The following is a 21,993-nucleotide window of genomic DNA, read 5'->3' on the forward strand; positions in this document are numbered from 1 at the left end:
GGGAATGACATGGAGCAGGAGAGAGAGAGGATGCAGAGGAGAGAGTGGGAGCAGAGAGAGGGAGAGAGAGTTTGCCGAGTAGTATTCGATGTGTCGAGCCTCTCTTCCAAGCAGCTTCTCGGAATCCAGTGTCACTTCTACCTCCTGGAGCCTCTCAGCTTAGCCGTCTCTCTGCAATCAGGAGTCAGCAGGCAGCTGCCCAGCCTACACACACACACACACACACACACACACACACACACCAATAGCTCTGGAGATGAGCAGCACAGAGGCACTTCAAGAGGCTGTCGGATACACATTCACCCTAGGATAGGAGTGTGTTTTCTATCAGGTAAGGTCAAACATTTGCTTTCAGTGCTAATACTGTACTTCCATTATTTACTTTGCCTCTTGATCTGTCAAAAGTATTGCATGCTTTGGCTGTGTTCATTCAGTGTCTACCTTTTAGATTTCAAGGCAATCGCTCATCAGGATGACAGTCATACGTACAATTTTGTTTCCAGGGATGAAAATTAGACTTTTAGCCCAAAAACATGTTTGCATTTACCCAGAGAGCCTATGCAGATGATAAAGTTGTTTACAGTGCATGTCGGCCATAGTTTCTCATGAACCCCTTGGACTGTTGCTTGCCAGATCAAACATAAACAACAAGGCTGGAGCAGAGGTTTGACTTCTGCAGGGCGATATTTCAAAACAAGTAAGCCTCATGTCTTCTCACAAGTCTGCAGCCTCCGTGTTTATTTTTCAAACTCTGGCACGTGCTCACGGAAAATGGTGAGCCCCAATCTATCTGATGGGAAAACTTGAGGGGACTGAACGCTTTCAAGCTGTGCTTTCCACAGGTGGGGGAACCTCTAGCTTCGAGTTAAATACTGTATAACGTTGCATGGTTGTGTAGACGTGGTGTTTTTGTTTACTGTACACTAGGGCTCTCTTTGGGCTACTTTATCTTGGGGTTTCTCCCAGAGATTGCAAAGCAGATGATGTCTATTCTGAAGTGATACCCACTTTGGTGTGAGTAATGAGGGCTAACAGAGCTTTGACACACGCTAATCAAAAGCAGCCTCCAAGGAAGAGTCGGACAGGTCCCATGTAGGCTTATTAGCAGGGTGACAGGGAGGGTTGCTGCAATCCTTAATTTAAAGATAAATAGGGCAAAATTGTGAAAAATGGCTAAACTATGCCTCTTAAAAATGACTGAACAATGCCTTAGACCCAGGACATGCTTTCAATGGTGCTATCCCACTTAGTAGTGTACTGTCATCATAACCCTCCACCCTCGTCCACTCGATCCCACCCACCAATCCCCATCCCACCCTTCCTCCACCCCCCTGCAACTCGCATTGATGCCATTTTTTGAGAACCTGAAACTGAATTCCAGATTAAACTACTCACTTGAGAAATATGAAATATGAAACTCTGAAAGGGAGAGAAAATCCAAGCCAGGAATTAATGTTTCAGTTCCAGTTGTGAGAACTGTTTTTTCCCCCATACCGTATGGCAATGGAATTCAGTGGAAGAGGTAAATGTTTTTAAATCAAAGTGAAAAATAAAGACGTCAGTTTGAGCAGCTCTCAGGATCCATTACCTTGCCTAGACAAGCCATTAACATGGAATAACCTTTTTCTCTTAGAGTGTAGGTCTGTCTCTGTGATGATAGTTATTCTTGTAAATCGGGACAATCCCATCTTTTTTCTTCAATTTAACAACATTTGTTGTATATTTGTATAGACCACAGTATCAGCTATCACACCATGTACAGTGCTTTTAGAAAGAATTACCACCCCTTGAAATTTTTACAAAGTGGGATTAAAATGGCGTTAATTGTCATTTGTTTGTCAATGACCTACACAAAATACACTCTGTCAAAGTGGAGGAAAAATTCTAACATTTAAAAAATATAATGTAATTTATCAGATATTCAACTGCCTATGGCAGCAATTACAGCTGTGAGTCTTTCTGGGTAAGTCTAAGAGCTTTGCACACCTGTATTTTTTTACCCAATTGGTACAGACTTGGGAGAGGCAATGGTCTAGAGCCATGCGTCCTCCGAATCACAACCCAGCCAAGCCGCACTGCTTCTTGACACAATGCCCACTTAACCCGGAAGCCACCTGCCCCAATGTGTTGTCAGGTAAACACTGCGCCCGGCCCGTCAAATGAGTTGCCAGTGCATGATGGGACAAGAACATCCAGAGAACAGACAGAGAAATGGATCTTATTGTTTTTCCACCATTCATTTTTCCCATAGGGGATTTTTAGAAACACTTCAAATAAGGGCTCTGTTTTCGTATAGGCTTAGCCTACGTGATGCTTTGATAACCATGTGAATCTCTCTCGGACAAGATGAATTTTATCAATATACTGCGCAGTCCACTGCTGGTTGACGCATGCGACGTCTGAGCAGGGGAACGTAACCAATATCTGCGGTGCTGCGCGTGGCAACGTCCTCTCAATGGGGCGGTAAGATTCAGAAGCTTGAAAACCACATACGAAAAAATAGCTTAAAACCCCCATTCGATTTTTACCCAAAATGTAGGCAATTTATTTTTTAACCGAACATAATTCATGATGGTTTTATTTTATTTATAGTTCCTTTTGGAGTCAAAGATAATAATTTCAGTATTGTTTTAGTTTTTCAAACGGGTTTATTAGTTATTCTATTTCAGTTTACGAAATAGTAATTTCATGATTAGCTTTTGTTTTAGTTTCAATTTTAGTTTACTATAATAACCTTGGTTTGTTGATAGTAATGACCATCTGTAGAGCATCTACAGATGGACTATCCGGACTGTCCAAATAAGGTGGATTTATGTCAACTCCGTCATGCACATAATAAACTCCATGGCAGCTAGCCATATTCCAAGATCTTCATTTCAATCCCCCCAAAATCGAATATCTTAAGTAAACAAATTAGCCTTCCGGAAAGGAAAGGAAACAACAACAAATGACTGTCCAAAACCATAGAAAGTAAATGGGAAAAATTGTAAATGATCATATAAGAACTGTATCGTTTTACTGAGAAAAATAAAGCTTTCAAATGAATTATATATTAGATAATAGGCCATATAAGAACGGCATGTGAAGATTGATTAGTACAGTTAGTATAGAATGTTTGGCTAACAGAAAACAAATGGAATGTGTTAGCTAGCGTTAGCAAAAGTTTGCAAACTATTTATTTTTAAGACCGACACATGGCCTCTGTGTGCCCCATGTTCCCTCCTCAACCCCCAGGGATGAAGCCTCCTAGCTTGTAGTGCACTACATAGGGAATAGGGTTCATTTGGGACACACACACACACATCCCTCCCTGGCTTCGAAATAATACCCAGAATGGTGCCTAACACCCAAAACATTGATTACACTGAGAGGAAAAAATGTGTACGGAAAATGTTTTATGGAAACATCCTCAGAAGGCTCTCTTGTAACAGTAGACCTACTGAGTTGCAATGATTAACTAGACATTATGATAGAGTTAGCCTGTCCATACCCGATAAAGATATGGAATAAGATTGACCAAAACAGGTCGGCAGTAGCTGTTCATCTATGACAATTAATAGGATTGTGCCACTTTCTGTGGCTTTGGAGAAAAAGGGTGTCACTTTCTGTGGCTTTGGAGAACAATGGCATCTACTACAGGAAGGTATTTGTGGAACTATGCCATGGCACACATAGGAACATTCTATGCACTCCCATCCTCTGGAGTCACATATCCGGTTTTACTTTTCCAGATGACCATTTACATTAGTAATGTATGGAGGCATTGGCATATGCCGCTAAAAAGGTACAGTGCTGATAGGAAACAAGACTTCATCATGAAGTTATTGAGCTAGGAGTTCTGCTGAACGTTAGTTGTTGTGGGGGCAAACTTTTTGCAGTGACTTCAATGGCTATACTTCCCACTGGTGTACCAGAGCATGTAATACTGATTCTTCCCCTGTGAATTCTTATTTTTCTTCCCGCAATGGGATTTTGCCTCTGCCTGGAACATAAGTCGTTTCGAAAATAAGAATGAGGAGAGAAGTAATAGAGGAAGGATGGGAATGGGATGCAGGCCTGTGAGTGTTTTGCATTTCAAACGAGAGCCAACATCCCATTGCCTCCAACTGAGGTGTGTGTGTATGTATGAATGTATGTATGTACATACATATATATATATATATATATGAGATATATAGAGAGAGAGAGAGACATTTTAAAAAAGAACACTTACTGGACAGTTTGTACTGTCCTCTGTGCCCTTTATTGTATCCATTACAGCCTAAAGTAAACAAGGTCCAGTGTAAGTCGTGAATGTCTCTTCAGGGCCACTGTACAGGAGCCATGATCCCAGGAGTCTAGTCATGGGGAGACATGGGGGAAGCTTGTTATGCTATTCGCTATGAACATGTAATGCACTACTTTTGAGCAGGGTCCATAGGGAATAGGGTGCCATTTGGGATGCAGAACTAATACAGCCCATCTGGCATTCCACACAAACAGGATGCAGGGCACCAGTAGCTCTGGGATCCATTAAAACAAAACAGAACAAAAATATCAACTTGAAAGAAGCCTTGATTGAACTCCTCGTGGATATGTCTCTGTCTGCCCTGTCATCTCTCAGGCTTTCAAAGTGGCTCTCTACAAATACCAAAGGGGAGAGAGTTTGGGCTCGGGTTTAAACCAAAAAACCCAGCCTTTATTTTTGTTGACACTGTGGAAATCGTGTGCATGTGACCCTCTTTGCTTCTAAAGGGAATTGTTAAAAACATTTGTTTGTTTCCCTGAAACATTGACTGTTTAACCAGTCTCCTCATCACCAGTTTTAAAGGCCCAGTGCAGTCAAAAATATTTTCCTTATTTCATATATATTTCCGCACTATGAGTTTGTAATAATACTGTGAAATTGTGAACATGATGATAATGCCCTTCTGGTGTAAGAGCTATTGGTAAGAGCTGCCTGAAATTTCAGGCTGTTTTGGTGGGATGGTGTGTTGGCCTTCCAAGGTGACATCACCATGCAGTAAAGTAGTTAATAGACCAAAAATAAAGACAGTTCCAAACCTCTCTGGCAATAACAGATCATTTTCAGATAATTTCTTCAGTTCTACAGCTAATTTACTGCAATTCTACACATTTTGTAATGACTTACAGTATGCCATGTTAATATGATATCTGAGTGAGAATGATTAACAAAATCAATGGGGGCACCCTGGAGGTCAGGGCCCCTGGGCACGTGCCCTTTGTGCCGAGTAGCCGAGTGGTTAGAGCGTTGGACTAGCAACCGGAAGGTTGCAAGTTCAAATCCCCGAGCTGACAAGGTACAAATCTGTCATTCTGCCCCTGAACAGGCAGTTAACCCACTGTTCCTAGGCTGTCATTGAAAATAAGAATTTGTTCTTTACTGACTTGACAAGTAAAATAAAGGTTAAATAAAATAGCTGGCTAGACTAACCTCCACTCTCAAAATTGTTAGCTGACATGGCTAATGAGTGACTGACATAATGAGAAAAACTGCTAATGCACTACCAAATTTTGAAATTGTACCTGGTATTTTCTACTATTCTTATACTCTCAATAGTAAGTTGAGACCCCGACTGAGTCACCCCCCGAGTCACCCCTCCACCTCCAAATCAAAAAATAAATAATAATATTTTTGGATTTGGGGGTGGGGGGTGACTCGGATTGGGGGCCCCCTAGCGACCACTTACGTTGCTTAGGCTTGGAACTGGCCCTGCTCATCACATTTTATTAGCATGTTTTTGGGGGGAAAACAACAGTTGTTTTTGAACAATATGGTGATCATAATGATGCAGAATTTTGCATGGGAAAGACATTATATTCACATAAAGTCAAAATGCACATAAAACTTTTTTCATATAAAATATTGAAAACTATCAACCTGTTTCTATGCAATTTTACCTGCTGGCTAGCGATTAGCCAGACACATAGTCCTTCCTTTTCCCTCCCTATGCCAAGCACTGCATTCAAGTAACGCATAACAGAATCTGACATCTTTTCCAGGTTTGCCTTCAATTCACAGAGTCAGCAGGGGAGTACATTAGAATGTATTCCCTCCTCACTCTGCACACGCATGTGCACACAAGCACACACACACACACACACACACACACACACACACACACACACCTTAAATAATTGTCATTGTCTGTCTAGACCGACGACACACATTTAGATTAAGATACATGCATTGGTCAACTGCACTTAAGGTCCAACCAAAAGTATACTTCTGCTTTGAACCCACCCCATCGAAGTACACATACAGTATACATACACATATACAGGTCTTGGAGAGGTGTGGGATATCCTTTGATGCTCCCACAGTATAAACCTACATGAATACCCCAAGAACCGTCCTTTATGTAAGTCAGGAAGTGGAGTCTTTCCTATTTTATTTTATTTTTCGTAACAGCTTTGAATCAAGATGGCGCCGAAGAACATGGCTGGCGTTTTACATTCTCCCAACCAATTGTGGTATTTTGTTATTTTTGTTTTATTTTGTGTAACTTATTTTTTTAACTTATTGTGTACATAATGTTGCTGCTACCGTATCTTATGACCGAAAATAACTTCTGGACATCAGAACTGCGTTTACTACCAAGACAGTCGTGAAGAGGGCACGACAAAACCTTTTCCCCCTCAGGAGATTGAAAAGATTTGGTATGGGTCCCCAGATCCTCAAAAGTTCTACAGCTGCACCATCGAGAGCATCCTGACCGGTTGCATCACCGCCTGGCAAGGCAACTGCTCGGCATCTGACCATAAGGAGCTACAGAAGGTAGTGCGTATGGCCCAGTACATCACTGGGGCCAAGCTTCCTGCCATCCAGGACCTATACAATAGGCGGTGTCAGAGGAAAGCCCATAAAATTGTCAGAGACTCCAGTCACCCAAGTTATAGACTGTTTTCTCTGCTACTGCACGGCAAGCGGTGCTGGAACTCTAGAACTAAGTCTAGAACTGAAAGGCTCCTCAACAGCTTCTACCCCCAAGCCATAAAACTGCTGAACAATTAATAAAATCGCCACCGGACAATTTACATTGACACCCCCTCCATTTTGTACACTGCTGCTACTCGCTGTTAATTATCTATGTATAGTCACTTCACCCCTACCTACATGTACAAATGACCTCAACTAACCTGTACCCCCGCACACTGACTCGGTACAAGTGCCCCCTCTATATAGCCTCATTATTGTTATTCTTATTGTGTTACTTTTTATTGTTACTTTTTATTTTAGTCTACTTGGTAAATGTTTTCTTAGCTCTTCTTGAACTGCGCTGTTGGTTAAGGGCTTGTAAGTAAGCATTTCATGGTAAAGTCTACACTTGTTGTATTCAGCGCACAAATAAAGTTTGATTTGATTTGAATGTCTGAAGTTACACCCTATTCCCTATACACAATGTACTCTATTGGCCCTGGTCAAAAGTAGTGCACTCTATAGGGAATAGAGTGCCATTTGGGACATTACCTGGAAGATAGATATGCATGGCCTTCCTATTGTCAAGAGAAAGGTTATAACTGATGAGCACAATACTAATATGGGGAAAGGGCAACAATCGTTCAGATATAATTTCTCACATTTGGCACTACAAAACAGGGTTTGACTTGAACTTTAGAGGCAGAAATGTCATTTGATTTACATTTGATTCACTTTCAGCAAATAAATAATGCTGTTAATTATGCCATGATGAAGATATGACAACAATAAGGGAATGATTAAGATGCCATGATAAATCATGCAGGGGCCAAGCTCATCACCGAAAGGGAACAGAGAGCAAGCATGGAGAGAGGCATGCAGCATCTGGAGAAAACATTTTGACTAACCATTATATACCCGAATATCTCAACAACAACAAAAATGTAAACGTTCCCTGCATGTGAACGATGTGTTTAAAGCAAGTTTGTGCTGGCTTGTATGGCGCTAAAGCATCTCATCGTTTCGGGTTACAGAATTAGTATCAAGGTTTAATGGGTATTCACGTTATGGGCCTTTTCTTTACAAGAGGGTCTCTCTGGTGAGGGTTCCAGTGGTTAGCCTGTGGTCCAGGTTGTGTGTGTGTGTGCTTATTTATGTGTTTGTTATTTCTTTGAATGTCTGAGTGTGGGGGTATACATACACTATATAAACAAGAGTATGTGGACATCCCTTCAAATTAGTGCATTTGGCTATTTCAGGCACACCCGATTCTGACAGGTGTATTCAATCGAGCAAACAGCCATGCAATCTCCATAGACAAACATTGGCAGTAGAATGGCCTTTACTGAAGAGCTCAGTGACTTTCAACGTGGCACCATCATAGGATGCCACCTTTACAACAAGTCAGTTCATCAAATTTCTGCCCTGCTAGAGCTGACCTGTTCAACTGTAAGTGCTGTTATTGTGAAGTGGAAACGTCTAGGAAGAACAACAGCTCAGCAGCGAAGTGGTAGGCCACACAAGCTCACAGAATGGGACCGCCGAGTGCTGAAGCGTCTGTCCTTTGTTGCAACACTACAGAGTTCCAAACTGCCTCTGGAAGCAATGTCAGCCTAAGATCACCATGCGCAATGCCAAGCGTTGGCTGGAAGGGTGTAAAGCTTGCCGCCATTTAACTCTGGAGTAGCGGAAAGGTGTTCACTGAAGGGATGAATCACGCTTCACCATCTGACAGTTCGACGGACAAATCTGGTTTTGGCGGATGCCAAGAGAACGCTACCTGCCTGAATGCATAGTGCCAATTATAATGTTTGGTGGAGGAGGAATAATGGCCTGTGCTGATTTTCATGGTTGGGACTGGGCCCCTTAGTTCCAGTGAAGGGAAATCTTAACTTTACAGCATACAATGACATTCTAGATGATTCTATGCTTCCAAATTTGTGTCAATAGTTTGGGGAAGGCCCTTTCCTGTTTCAGCATGACAATACCCCGTGCACAAAGTGAGGTTCATACAGAAGAACGCTACCTGCGAGATTGGTGTGGAAGAACTTGACTGACCTGCACTGACCAGAACTTGAGCCCTGACCTCTACCCCATCGAACACCTTTGGGATGAATTGGAATGTCAACTGCGAGCCAGGCCTAATTGCCCAACATCAGTGCCCGACCTCACTAATGCTCTTGTGGCTGAATGGAAGCAAGTCCCAGTAGCAATGTTCCAACATCTAGTGGAAAGCCTTCCCTGGAGAGTGTAGCCTGTTATAACAGTAAAGATGCCCATGATTTTGGAATGAGATGTTCAACGAGCAGGTGTCCACATACTTTTGGTCATGTAGTGTATGTGAGTATTGTGTAGGTATATTGGGGGAAGTGTATAGCCTAGGTCTGTCTGTGTGTGTTTGTGTCAGGGTCCCCTCCTCTGGGCCCTATTGTGGACCTTTCTGCCCATTGGGGAGGCTGTTTCTTAACAATTACTGCTGACCTGTGAGTGATTTACACAATCTCTGGGTGGGGCTGGCTCTGGACGTTTGAGTAGCCCCCTTATGAGAGCCCAGCATACGTCATACCTCTCACATGTAAACATAGGCCCCCTTCTCCAATGTACACAAGCACATGTGAAGCTGGAAACACAAGGAACTGATTTGGGGCGTGTCTCTTTTTCCCTCTCTCTTGGGTGGGATGCGAGGAGTATTCATACAGTATGTTTGCATGTACAGCACCAGTCAAAAGTTTGGACACACCTACTCATTCAGGGGTTTTTCTTTATTTTTCCTATTTTCTATATTGTAGAATAATAATGAAGACAAGAAAACTATGAAATAACACATGGAATAATGTAGTAACCAAAAAAGTGTTAAACAAATCAAAATGTATTTTATATTTGAGATTCTTCAAAGTAGCCACCCTTTGCCTTGATGACAGCTTTGCACACTATTGTCATTCTCTCAACCAGCTTCATGAGGAATGCTTTTCCAACAGTCTTGAAGGAGTTCCCACATATGCTGAGCACTTGTTGGCTGCTTTTCCTTCACGCTGCGGTCCAACTCATCCCAAACCATCTCAATTGGGTTGAGGTCGGGTGATTGTGGAGGCCAGGTCATCTGATGCAGCACTACATCACTCTCCTTATTGGTTAAATAACCCTTACACAGCCTAGAGGTGTGTTTTGGGTCATTGTCCTGTTGAAAAACAAATGATAGTCCCATTAAGTGCAACGCCAGATGGGATGGCAAATCATTGCAGAATGCTGTGGTAGCCTTGCTGGTTAAGTGTGCCTTGAATTCTAAATAAATCACAACAGTGTCACCAGCAAAGCACCCCCACACCATCGCACCTCCTCCTCCATGCTTCACGGTGGGAACCACACATGCGTAGATCATTCATTCACCTACTCTGCGTCTCACAAAGACACGGCGGTTGGAACCAAAAATCTCAAATTTGGACTCATCAGACCAAAGGACAGATTTCCACCAGTCTAATGTCCATTGCTTGTGTTTTTTGGCCCAAGCAAGTCTCTTCTTATTATTGGTGTCCTTTAGTAGTGGTTTCTTTGCAGCAATGAAGGCCTGATTCACACAGTCTCCATTAAACAGTTGATGTTGAGATGTGTCTGTTACTTGAACTCTGTGAAGCATTTATTTTGGCTACAATCTGAGGTGCAGTTAACTCTAATGAATTTATCCTCTGCAGCAGAGTTTACTCTGGGTCTTCCTTTCCTGTGGCAGACCTCATTGAGAGCCAGTTTTATCATAGCTCTTGATGGTTTTTGCGACTGCACTTGAAGGAACTTTCAAAGTTCTTGAAATTTGATATTCATGTCTTAAAGTAATGATGGACTGTCGTTTCTCTTTGCTTACTTGAGCTGTTGAAAAAATCCACTAATTAACTTTTCATTAACAAGGAGCACATGTTAATTGAAATCCATTCCAGGTGACTACCTCATGAAGCTGGTTGAGAGAATGCCAAGAATGTGCAAAGCTGTCATTAAGGCAAAGGGTGGCTACTTTGAAAAATCTTAAATATAAAATATATTTTGATTTGTTTAACACTTTTTTTGGTTACTACATGATTCCATATGTGTTATTTCATAGTTTTGATGTCTTCACTATTATTCTACAATATAGAAAGTAGGAAAAATAAAGGAAAACCCTTGAATGAGTAGGTGTGTCCAAACTTATGACTGGTTCTGTACATTTGGATGAAGCAAAGTTGAGGTAGAGTTCTGATTGTTTTTGATATTGTGTCTCTTTTAGCCTTACTCTCTAAGTCTAAGTGAATGCACATGCATACATACCCATACACTGATAGAAATGAACGATGCGCTCCGTTGCTTTCCTCTCCCTTGTGGTTGGAGGATGAATTACATACACAATTGCAGGATGTTATCTCCTAGGAAACAACAATTCACGTCTCTTTACTCAAACACAGCATATGGAGAAACGCTTATAGTCTCCTTACCTCTTGTCCAGTCAGTAAAACTCAAAACAAAAAGGTGGAACATTTTGTGCGCTCCCCCCCTCCACCCTGCTCAATAAATGCTGCTTTCTGGGGATTCTGGTTTTCCCTCTGTAGCCCCTACCCCTTCACCTCCCCATTCCTCCATCTCTGTGAAACAGCTTTTCAGTGTCAGTGAAAACATGTATCTCGCTCTCTCTTACACTCTCTCTCACTCACTCACTCACTCACTTACTCACTCACTTACTCACCTACTCACTCACTCACTCACTACTTAAACATACGTTGCACCATGGACTTAATTGCGCTTTATTTCCATATAGGTCCAAATGTTCCAGGGTGTTTATACTTTACAAATGCCTCCTTAGGAGAGGCTCGTTGTTCGTTTTTTTTTTGCGAGGAGAGCAAAGAAACAGACATACTATTATGATTATCAGATTATGCATTGCGAGGCCCCGTCATCTGTGGCTCAGAGCCAAAGGAAGCTGACTGGCTCTTGGGGAACGGTTATGCTGGAGTTAAAGTGCATTGATGACTAACAGTCCCCTGAGTGAACAGCTATGTTCAACATGCAGAGAAGAGAGGAGAAACATCACTTCCCAAAACAGTGACTTAGTAACAACGAGAAAGGGTCGTTTGCGAATGAACTACTCTTTTTGGTTAATGTCAGGAACCGGATCGCATCTGTAAAATAACCATTCATTAGGTAGTGAGGAGAGATCCTCATTCTGGTCCACACACCACTCAACGTAGAGCTGTTTGGCAGAAAAATGAACGGCTCTTTTAGGTGAACAGAGCCAAAAGATCTGGCTAACTGAAAAGAATGCTCATCATTACAATAGACAACATCCTCAATCAGTCAAAGAAAACTAAAAAGGTTTACACAATGCCAATTCTTTCTATAGTGATGTCAACTTTTTAAGAATGTTTTTTATATATACAGTCATGGTCAAAAGTTTTGAGAATGACACAAATATGCATTTTCACAGTCTGCTGCCTCAGTTTGTATAATGGCAATTTGTATATACTCCAGCATGTTATGAAGAGTGATCAGATGAATTGCAATGAATTGCAAAGTCCCTCTTTGCCATGCAAATAAACTGAATCCCCCCAAAAAACATTTCCACTGCATTTCAGCCCTGCCACAAAAGGACCAGCTGACATCATGTCAGTAATTCTCGCGTTAACACGCGTGAGTGTTGACGAGGACAAGGCTGAAGATCACTTTATCATGCTGATTGAGTTCAAATAACAGACCTAAAAGGAGGGTGCTTCCACTGGTCGTGGGGCCCTTGTTAAGGTCAATGACATCATCAACTTTATCCAGTACCAGGACATTTCCGCCAAAAACCTGGTTGTCTCGGCCAGGAGGCTGAAACTTGCCAGCAAGTGGATATCTAGCAAGACAATAACCCCAAGCACACATTAAAATCTACAAAGATTTTTGACATATACTAGATTCTTGACATAGCTCATTCTAATATATTTACTACTGTACATATAATTCTTAGTATATCTTGTGTACATTTGTCTGGTGTATATACGTATAGATTACATTTTGATTACTGTTACAGTGCTATTTGGGTTGTTAATTGGATTCGTCCAAACATTCTTGATTTCTAGTAAAAAAAATATATATATAATAACATTTGAATTATTTGCGTTCTTGTTTGACATTTTACTGCATTGTTAAGACGTAAGCATTTCGCTGCACCTACTACAGCATAACATCTGCTAAACTGTGTACACAACCAAAAAACCTGGTTTGAAAGAAATAATTCATTGGCCACAAAACCAACATTTTGCAATGGCCATCGCAATCTCCGGACTTGAAGCCCATTGAAAACCTGCGGTTTGAAGTGAAGATGGCAGGCCATAAGTGCAGAGCGAAGGATATCAAGGATCACGAAAGATTCTGTATGGAGGAATGGTCTTATATCCTTCCCAATGTGTTCTCCAATCTTTGGAAACATTTTAGAAAAAGACTCAGTGCCTTTATGCTCACAATGTGAGGTATTGAAAGGAATTGAAGAACAGGGGTGCCAATCATTTTTTTTTAATCGAATGACTTGTTAAACAAAATCTCTTTCGCTGAGTAATTGTATTAGTATAAAATAATATATATAAGGTTGTACAATATAGCTCAGTATTTGTAGCATTTATTTTATGCTGTCTTTTTTTGCTCATCTTTATCAAGGGTGCCAATAATTTTGAACATGACTTTAGAATGTGGACTAAATTGCTAGACTATGTCACCTTTTTGTGTCGTGAGGGGAGGTATTCAGGCTACGAAATAAAAACACAGGTTTGTAAAAGTCAACACCGACTAAGTGGACTCATGAAATACAGGTTTCAACACTGCCTTGACATAATGTTTCGACTTTGTGTCAAATATGAGAATAATTCTAGTGAATCTGGGCCACTGCATGGAAAATTGCAAAGAAACAAGCAAACAAGAACTGTGAGTTGTGAGTCTCCAGATTGTCTCTTGAGTTTCCACAAGGACATTTTTCTTACTGGATCCTTTCTTTGTGCTAATATTTCAGTTGGCCCGGGCTTGGTAACTGCAGCGTTGTCATGTGGAGAGACACGGCTATCCGAGTCAAAGTGAACACCGGTGTCAAGATTAAAAGACTTTCAGTAACTTCATCGGCCATGAAGTTGCTGAATCTTAATCCTTTTTCACTTCCTACAAATATACCAGCGCTAATATTATTATGGAAATGGTACACGCTGCCCTGAACACCATCTGAGCCATACACTCTCAGAGAGCAGAGGAGATGTGTTTATTAAAGCCGTGTGTTGGAACATGTGCGATGATGGCTCTCATAAAGTCAACTCCTTCCCACTCAAATCATCCCTGTTTATTTTGCCACTGTTGGGGACAAATCTCTCACAGGGAGAATGTAACCGTTTTCAGATGAGCCAAAAATGTTTTTTTTTTCAAAGTTAATCTCGCTGAGTCCCTCCCCTGTTGTGTACATTTTTTCTCTGGTGGTTGTGCAGATCTGACACTGAAAGCTGAAGGATTCAAACGTACACAGACGCTGAAGTTACCTCAGGAGATCCAAAGGTCTTTCTCGGAGAGTGTGTGAACGTAATATTTGCCTCTTGTCAGTCTCTGTCTTGATCTCTATCCTAGCCTACACTTTTATTTCACCTCTTGGCATGGTTGTTCCGCATATTAGACCATTTTTGAAATGTATTATTATTGGTAGTTACACTATTGTCCCATCGCTGCAACTCCCGTACGGACACAGGAGAGGCGAAGGTCGAGAGCCATGCAGCCTCCAAAATACAACCCTGCCAAGCCGCACTACTCGCTTAACCCGGAAGCCAGCCAGCCTGGCGACTGAAGTCAGCTTGCAGGTGCCCGACCCACCACAAGCAGTTGCTAGAGCACGATGGGACAAGGACATCCTGGCCGGCCAAGGATGCGCCCGCCTCATGGGTCTCCTGGTCACGGCCAGCTGTGACACAGCCTGGGATCAAACCTGGGTCTGTAGTGACACCTCAAGCACTGCGATGCAATGCCTTAAACCGCTGCGCCACTCGCGGTGCCCTGACCATTACTTCCCTTGGTTACTCTGACCATTGCTTCCCTTAGACTCTTTCACAATTACAATGAATCAGTACTGCAGCAGAGATGTGCTAGAGTATGTCCAGTGACACATTAGACACAAACTGACATAAAGTATTCTAATAGGCTGATTTGCCTCTTTGCCTTGACTGGAGTCTCTTTGATCTTGTGCTACCTCCATTCATAAAGTATTATGTAGCTAAACAGAAAGGACTATCTTAAACTGGATAACCCTGCATTGCGTCATTGAGTAGAAACATTGAAGGCCCTTTAACATGATTTTCTATATATTTCCACACTATGAGGTTGGAATAATACTATGAAAATGATAATGCCCTTTTAGTGTAAGAGCTGTTTAAAAGACCGCCTGAAATGTCTGCCTGTTTTGGTGGGATGGAGTTTTGGCCTGCCTTCTGACATTACCAGGCGGTAATTAATAGACCAATAAGAACGAGAGATCCTAACTTTTCTGCCAATAACAGCTAGTTTTCAGTTTTACCCTCCCCACTCAGACCACGCCCAGACAGGCCTAGCAAAATTCTTGCTTGTGAAATTGCTCTATGCTAAGAAGCTATTTTGGTTTCATTATGCCCATTTTAATTGAAAACAATCCAAGTAAGGTACTTAATTGTTATCCAGAAATTATTTGATGTTGATATACAAATGGCTGCATTGGTCATTATGGCCTCTCAAGCAAATCCTTTTTAGTTGTAGATATAAACATGTACAAGGCTCTCACCCACACTGGAGACAGGGAACAAGAAATGTTTACATGTTTACTTCTTCAAAGTCTAAATTAATTACAATATATTTTAGTAGTTGTATAATGTTGTTTAAAGTGTTGATATTTTATGTCTGGTTTCACTAAGTTGCCTTTATTAGTGACTAACAGCAAAATGTTTTAACTGTCCAAACTATTGCTTAGTTCTGTGCAAATTTCTATCTCCGGCAGGAAATTGCATGAGTTACAACCCGAGGGAGGATGAGAAGTTCTGGGTTCTCAATCTCAGTATCTCTCCATGGCCCTCGCCTAGATCTGAGCCTAACTTTACACAGAGACAAGGCTGGAGTGTGTGTGTGTGTGTGTGTGTGTGTGTGTGTGTGTGTGTGTGTGTGTGTGTGTGTGTGTGTGTGTGTGTGTGTGTGTGTGTGTGTGTGTGTGTGTGTGTGTGTGTGTGTGTGTGTGTGTGTGTGATGCTGGCAGGCTATGGAAGAGAGTAAAAAGCCATCTGACACTAAAGAATGTACAAATGAAGTGGATGACAACAAACTGAGACATGTGAGGGGAGACAGTACAAAACTAGGGCTGTCAAATTATTTTTTAAAGGTTGTCAGTTAATAGCCCAATTTACTGTGATAAATCAATTGCTTTTTCTGAATTTGCTGAAATTGATCTGTAATTTAAGAAGTATTATACAAAAAGCCTTAGAAGAATATTGACGTCTTGATTTAGCAAAATCAGGTAAATTGATACACTTTCTTTTAACCTCAATGTCAACTTGTTTTGACATCACCTTGTTGTTTTAACTGTATAGATTATGTATTCTAGATGTTTTCAGTGTGTTTTGAATGCTTTCAGACAATGCGATTAATTGCGATAAAACCATTGTTTTGCACTAAAATGACAAAAAGTTAACTCAAGTTAACTTATTAACACTGACAGTCCAAAACAAAACGTAAGACGTCCTTCACCACACAGAATGTCACTGCGCTCCTAGTTTGGAGTGAGGGATGGGACAGAGGAAAGGGAGGAAAGTATTGATGATGTGTCTTTCTGGCTTTACAAGAGTGTGTGTGAGGGGGGAGGATAGATGAGGGGATGAAGGAGTGATACTCTTTTTATGTTGTGGTAGAAAATATCCTTCCTATCCTGTTTATCTGGATTGTTTATCAATACAAATAACCAGCTTTTCTGGCCAAAACCATTTAAGGTTAGTGTCCTTGAGATAAAAGAGAGAGAGAAAGTATTCTGGTGCTGTGAGTATGGGGGTTTGATTTCATTATCAATGTAGCAATGTTTACTGTGAAACAAAACAATTAAACTTTGTTTACATTTTAGAGGGATCCTAGAAAACCTGGAATTGTAAAATAACCTGAGTGATTAATGCCCTCAGTCTGTTCACTGTAGGCTGAATGTACAGTAACTAAATCAACATTGTGTGTGTGTGTGTGTGTGTGTGTGTGTGTGTGTGTGTGTGTGTGTGTGTGTGTGTGTGTGTGTCAGGCAGGCAGGCAGGCAGTGAACAATGTCGGTGAAGCTGCGGTTTGAGAGTCCCGCGGATGGGTGCGTGGTCCAGAGGAGCTGCTCCTTCACGAGGTTCAGCCCCGTGAGTGGACGCCGCCGGTGAGTGACATCCTTAGTCGACCACTAAGGCGATAAACAACTATCATGTACCATATGATATATATAATGTATAACATGGTCACACACTATGGTCCAATCAACTGAACTATCAGACAGACCCATGGCTATGGAACCAGGATCATCCTGACCAGCTCAACAGGAGCTTGTTCCCTGCAGTCTAAACTACATGTACTTATAAGCACCCTATCAACCCCCACACATTCACTCTTTATTAGTGTGTATTGATGTCTTTGCTGACAGGGACACACACTTTTCATTAAAAAGTGATTTTCGTAGCAGGTTAGGAAAGCATTTTCCCTAACCCTAACCCTTTTCCTAACCTTAATCTAACCTGTAACGAAAAGGTCATTTCGGTATCGAAGTGGCGTGAAAAGAGTGCTTCCCGGATTGCCTCAGGCACAAATATTGCTCTGCAAGAGAGCCAATCACTTCACTTGACCAGTGTTAGAGATAGTCAATCACTATGTAGTACAAGAGACAGTCAGCCTCCTCCCACAACCTCAGTCTTGGCTGCCAATCAACCACCTTGTATTCTAGATAGACAGATATAAACACTTCATTAAGCAACTCAGTCACAAGGACAACAATCAACAACAGTTAAACAATCAACAGGCAAATAAAGGTTAAATAAAATAAAGAACCTTATGACTGAATCCCTCCACTGCTTAATTTACGCTTGACTTACTTACAGTACGTTATCAATAACGAATATCAATAATGAATAGTGAGACAAGTAGAACTCAAGAGGTGAGCCAGCAGAAGAAAATTCAGTCATAGGGTGCATGTAAATTTGCTCTGGCTTTCTACTTTGATTTCAGAGCACTCTCGTTTGAGTGTGCCAGAACACAGATTAACTGATGAGTTTACAAATGTATATGGCCGGTGTCAGAAAAAGGTAATTCAAATGTGCCAGCAGAACAGTTACAGTCACCAGCGCTCTGGATAACATGAAAACAGCCTAACCAGCTCTGCTAGGGCGAATAAAATGGTCAGAGTGAGGTGTTCTCTTGTGTCTGGAAGTACCTAGCAAGCTAGCCAACGTTAGCCAGTTAGCTTGGGTGCTTGACTGCTGTTATGGTCAGTACGTTCGGATCAACCCTACTCTTCGGCCAGAGTGTCCAGTGTGCGCTCTGAACACTCCGGGAGCGAAACGCTCTGAATTTACAAATGGACAATCTGACAACGCTCTGAATTTTTGAACGCCCAGAGCTCACTCTGAGCACACTCTGGCAATCAAGATTGAATGTACGAACACACCCTTAATGACTATTAATTCCAACCCAAAGCCCTTAGTTTGCTGTGCACTGTGTATATCATATCATGAGTGTAAGACACAGCTGCCAGTTGGAGAGGGGGGATTTTCAACTATTTTAGTGTCCTATTTACTGAACACTAATACAAACATAGCTCATGGGACAGCAACCTGTTCCATCTCATCCCAAAGAGGTCTGGGGATTGCGCAGACCCCTCAAGTAAACTGAACTTGGTGTCATGTTTCATTTCAACACCTCAATTGTCCAGTGTTGGTGAGCAAATGCCCACTGGATACACTTCTTCTTGTTTTATTTGATATGAGTGGAGGGTGATCACCTGCTACAATAGCCCATCCATAATAAGGATCGACGAGTTGTGCGTTCTGAGATGACGTTCTGTACACTACTGTTGTACTGCACCGTTATTTGTCTATCGGTCGCCCGCCTTTTAGCTTGCATGCCTTTTGCCATTCTCCTTCGACCTCTCTCATGAACGAGCTGTTTTTGCCCACAGGACTGCCGCTGACGGGATGTTTCTTGTTTGTCGCACCATTCTTGGTAAAATCCTAGACACTGTCATGAGTGAAAAGCCCAGGAGAGCGGCTGTTTCTGAAATACTGGATCTGGCACGCTCAAGTGACTTACAGTAGTGAATGCATACATTATTGTGTTGGTGGCCCCAGTAGGAATCAGACCTCCCATCCTGGCATTGAAAGCACCATGCTCTACCAACTGTCACACTTTGTTTTGCACTAAAACGCTCCTGGAATTCTGATGGGTTAGCAAAGGGGGACGTGATGTCATCTCAAGAACCCAGGAGCAACACACTGGAATGCATTTCCTGCCTCAAAGCAGAGGGGGACAGAGGAAAACTCAGGCTATTTATTTGATTTATTTAACCTTTATTTCGACAGGGAGTCATGCTGAGACCAAGTTCTCTTTTACAGATGAGCCCTGAATCAAACATACACATCAATACACTCAATACACATCAATATACGTATAGAAATACACAAAATGCAAAACACAATCATATAAACAAATACCTTCTTCAGTATAAAGGCCCTCATTCAGCCATCTGAATAGCCCCAGAGACACCAACGCTTCCAATTGCAAAAAAACGAAAATCAGATTAACCTAACTCAGCGGATATCGAAGGGCTCTTCAGAGTTAGCCATCCTTGAGATCGAGTCTGGCAGCTCGTACGTCTGTTACAATGAAGTAAGGTCCAGCAGAAGTTTATGCAAGTCCAGAGGGCTTTACAAACAAAAAGAGTGCAATGCATCAATCTACGAGACTTCAAAGAGGGCCAGGCCTACTTTCTGATACAGAAGGCAATGATGTGTACAGAACCTGTCACCTGTAATAATGCGTAGTGCGTTATGATAAACAATTTATGAAAGTCACAAAGTTTATTGTGCTAAGCATGAACAGCACTTGGTGGTGGTCCTCATACATTGTTATTATAAAGCTTTCATGGTGACATACAGTGGCCTGTGAAAGTATTCACCCCCTTGGCATTTTTCCTATTTTAATGCCTTACAACCTGGAATTTAAATAGATTTATTTTAGGTTTGTATCATTTGATTTATACAACAAGCCTACCACTTTGAAGATGCAAAATATTTTTTTTTGTGAAACAAACAAGAAATAAGACAAGAAAACTTGAGCATGTGTAACTATTCATCCCCCCAAAAAAAAAAAAAAAGTCTATACTTTGTAGAGCCACCCTTTGCAGCAATTACAGATGAAAGTCTCTTGGGGCATGTCTCTATAAGCTTGGCACATCTAGCCACTGGGATTTTTGCCCATTATTCAAGGCAAAACTGCTCCAGCTCCTTCAAGTTCGATGGGTTCTGCTGGTGTACAGTAAATCTTTAAGACATACCACAGATTCGATTGAGAATTGGATTGAGGTCTGGGCTTTGACTAGGCCATTCCAATACATTTAAATGTTTCCCCTTAAACCACTCGAGTGTTGCTTTAGCAGTATGCTTAGGGTCATTGTCCTGCTGGAAGGTGAACCTCCGTCCCAGTCTCAAATCTCTGGAAGACTGAAAAAGTTTTCCCTCAAGAATTTCCCTGTATTTAGCGCCATCCATCATTCCCTCAATTCTGACCAGTTTCACAGTCCCTGCGGATGAAAAACATCCTCACAGCATGGTGCTGCCACCACCATGCTTCACTGTGGGGATGTTGTTCTCAGGGTGATGAGAGGTGTTGTGTATGTGCCAGAAATAGCGTTTTCCTTGATGGCCATAAAAATCCATTTTAGTCTCATCTGACCAGAGTACCTTCCATATGTTTGGGGAGTCTCCCACATGCCTTTTGGTAAACAGCAAATGTGTTTTCTTATTTACTTCTTTAAGCAATGGCTCTTTCTGGCCACTCTTCCATAAAGCCCAGATCTGTGAAGTCTACAGCTCAAAGTGGTCCTATGGACAGATACTCCAGTCTCTTTTTAACAATGGATTTACTGGTGCTCCGTGGGATGTTCAAAGTTTTGGATATTTTTTTATAACCCAACCCTGATCTGTACTTCTCCACAACTTTGTCCCTGACTTGTTTGGCGAGCTCCTTGGTCTTCATGGTGTCGCTTGCTTGGTGGTGCCTCTTGCTTAGTGGTGTTGCAGACTCTGGGGCTTTTCAGAACAGGTGTTTATACATGTATACTGAGATCATGTGACAGATAATGTGGCACTTAAATTGCACACAGGTGGACTTTATTTGACTAATTATGTGACTTCTGAAGGTAATTGGTGGTGCCAGATCTTATTTAGGGGCTTCATAGCAAAGGGGGTGAATACATATGCACGCACCACTTCTCAAGCTCTGTCAAGCTGGATGGGGAGCGTCGCTGCACAGCTATTTTCAGGTCTCTCCAGAGATGTTCGATCAGGTTCAAGTCCGGGCTCTGGCTGGGCCACTCAAGGACATTCAGAGACTTGTCCCGATTCCACTCCTGCGTTGTCTTGGCTGTGTGCTTAGGGTTGTTGTCCGGTAGACCTTCGCCCCACTCTGAGGTCCTGAGCGCTCTGGGGCAGGTTTTCATCAAGGATTTTTCTGTACTTGCTCCATTCGTCTTTCCCTCGATCCTGACTAGTCTCTCAGTCCCTCCCGCTGAAAAGCATCCCCACAGCATGATGCTGCCACCCCCATTCTTCACCGTAGGGATGGTGCCCGGTTCTTCCTCCAGATGTAACGCTTGGCATTCAGGCCAACAAGTTCAATCTTGGTTTCATCAGACCAGAGAATCTTGGTTCTCACGGTCTGAGAGTCTGTAAGTGCCTTTTGGCAAACTCCAAGTTGGCTGTCATGTGCCCTTTACTGAGGATTGGCTTTCGTCTGGCCACTCTACCATAAAGGCCTGATTGGTGGAGTGATGCAGAGATGGTTGTACTCTGGAAGATTCTCCCATCTCC

At 42.0% G+C, this 21,993-nt stretch overlaps 1 protein-coding gene across 2 annotated transcripts in view; it reads left to right on the top strand.

The window, feature by feature from the left end:
- Positions 1 to 21,993, top strand: part of ripor3 (RIPOR family member 3) — a 60,425-nt gene continuing 38,432 nt past the window's right edge. Inside the window, exons 1-2 of one of the 2 annotated variants that reach the window (XM_024444654.2) lie at positions 1 to 331; positions 17,178 to 17,297. In XM_024444654.2, coding sequence (XP_024300422.1) covers positions 17,200 to 17,297 — 98 coding nt within the window. In that variant the 5' untranslated portion in view covers positions 1 to 331; positions 17,178 to 17,199. The remainder of the gene's footprint in view (positions 332 to 17,177; positions 17,298 to 21,993) is intronic. The other variant, XM_024444662.2, reaches the window with a different exon arrangement.

This window comes from Oncorhynchus tshawytscha, linkage group LG02 (genome assembly GCF_018296145.1).
Source record: "Oncorhynchus tshawytscha isolate Ot180627B linkage group LG02, Otsh_v2.0, whole genome shotgun sequence".
NCBI classification, from domain to species: Eukaryota; Metazoa; Chordata; class Actinopteri; order Salmoniformes; family Salmonidae; genus Oncorhynchus; species Oncorhynchus tshawytscha.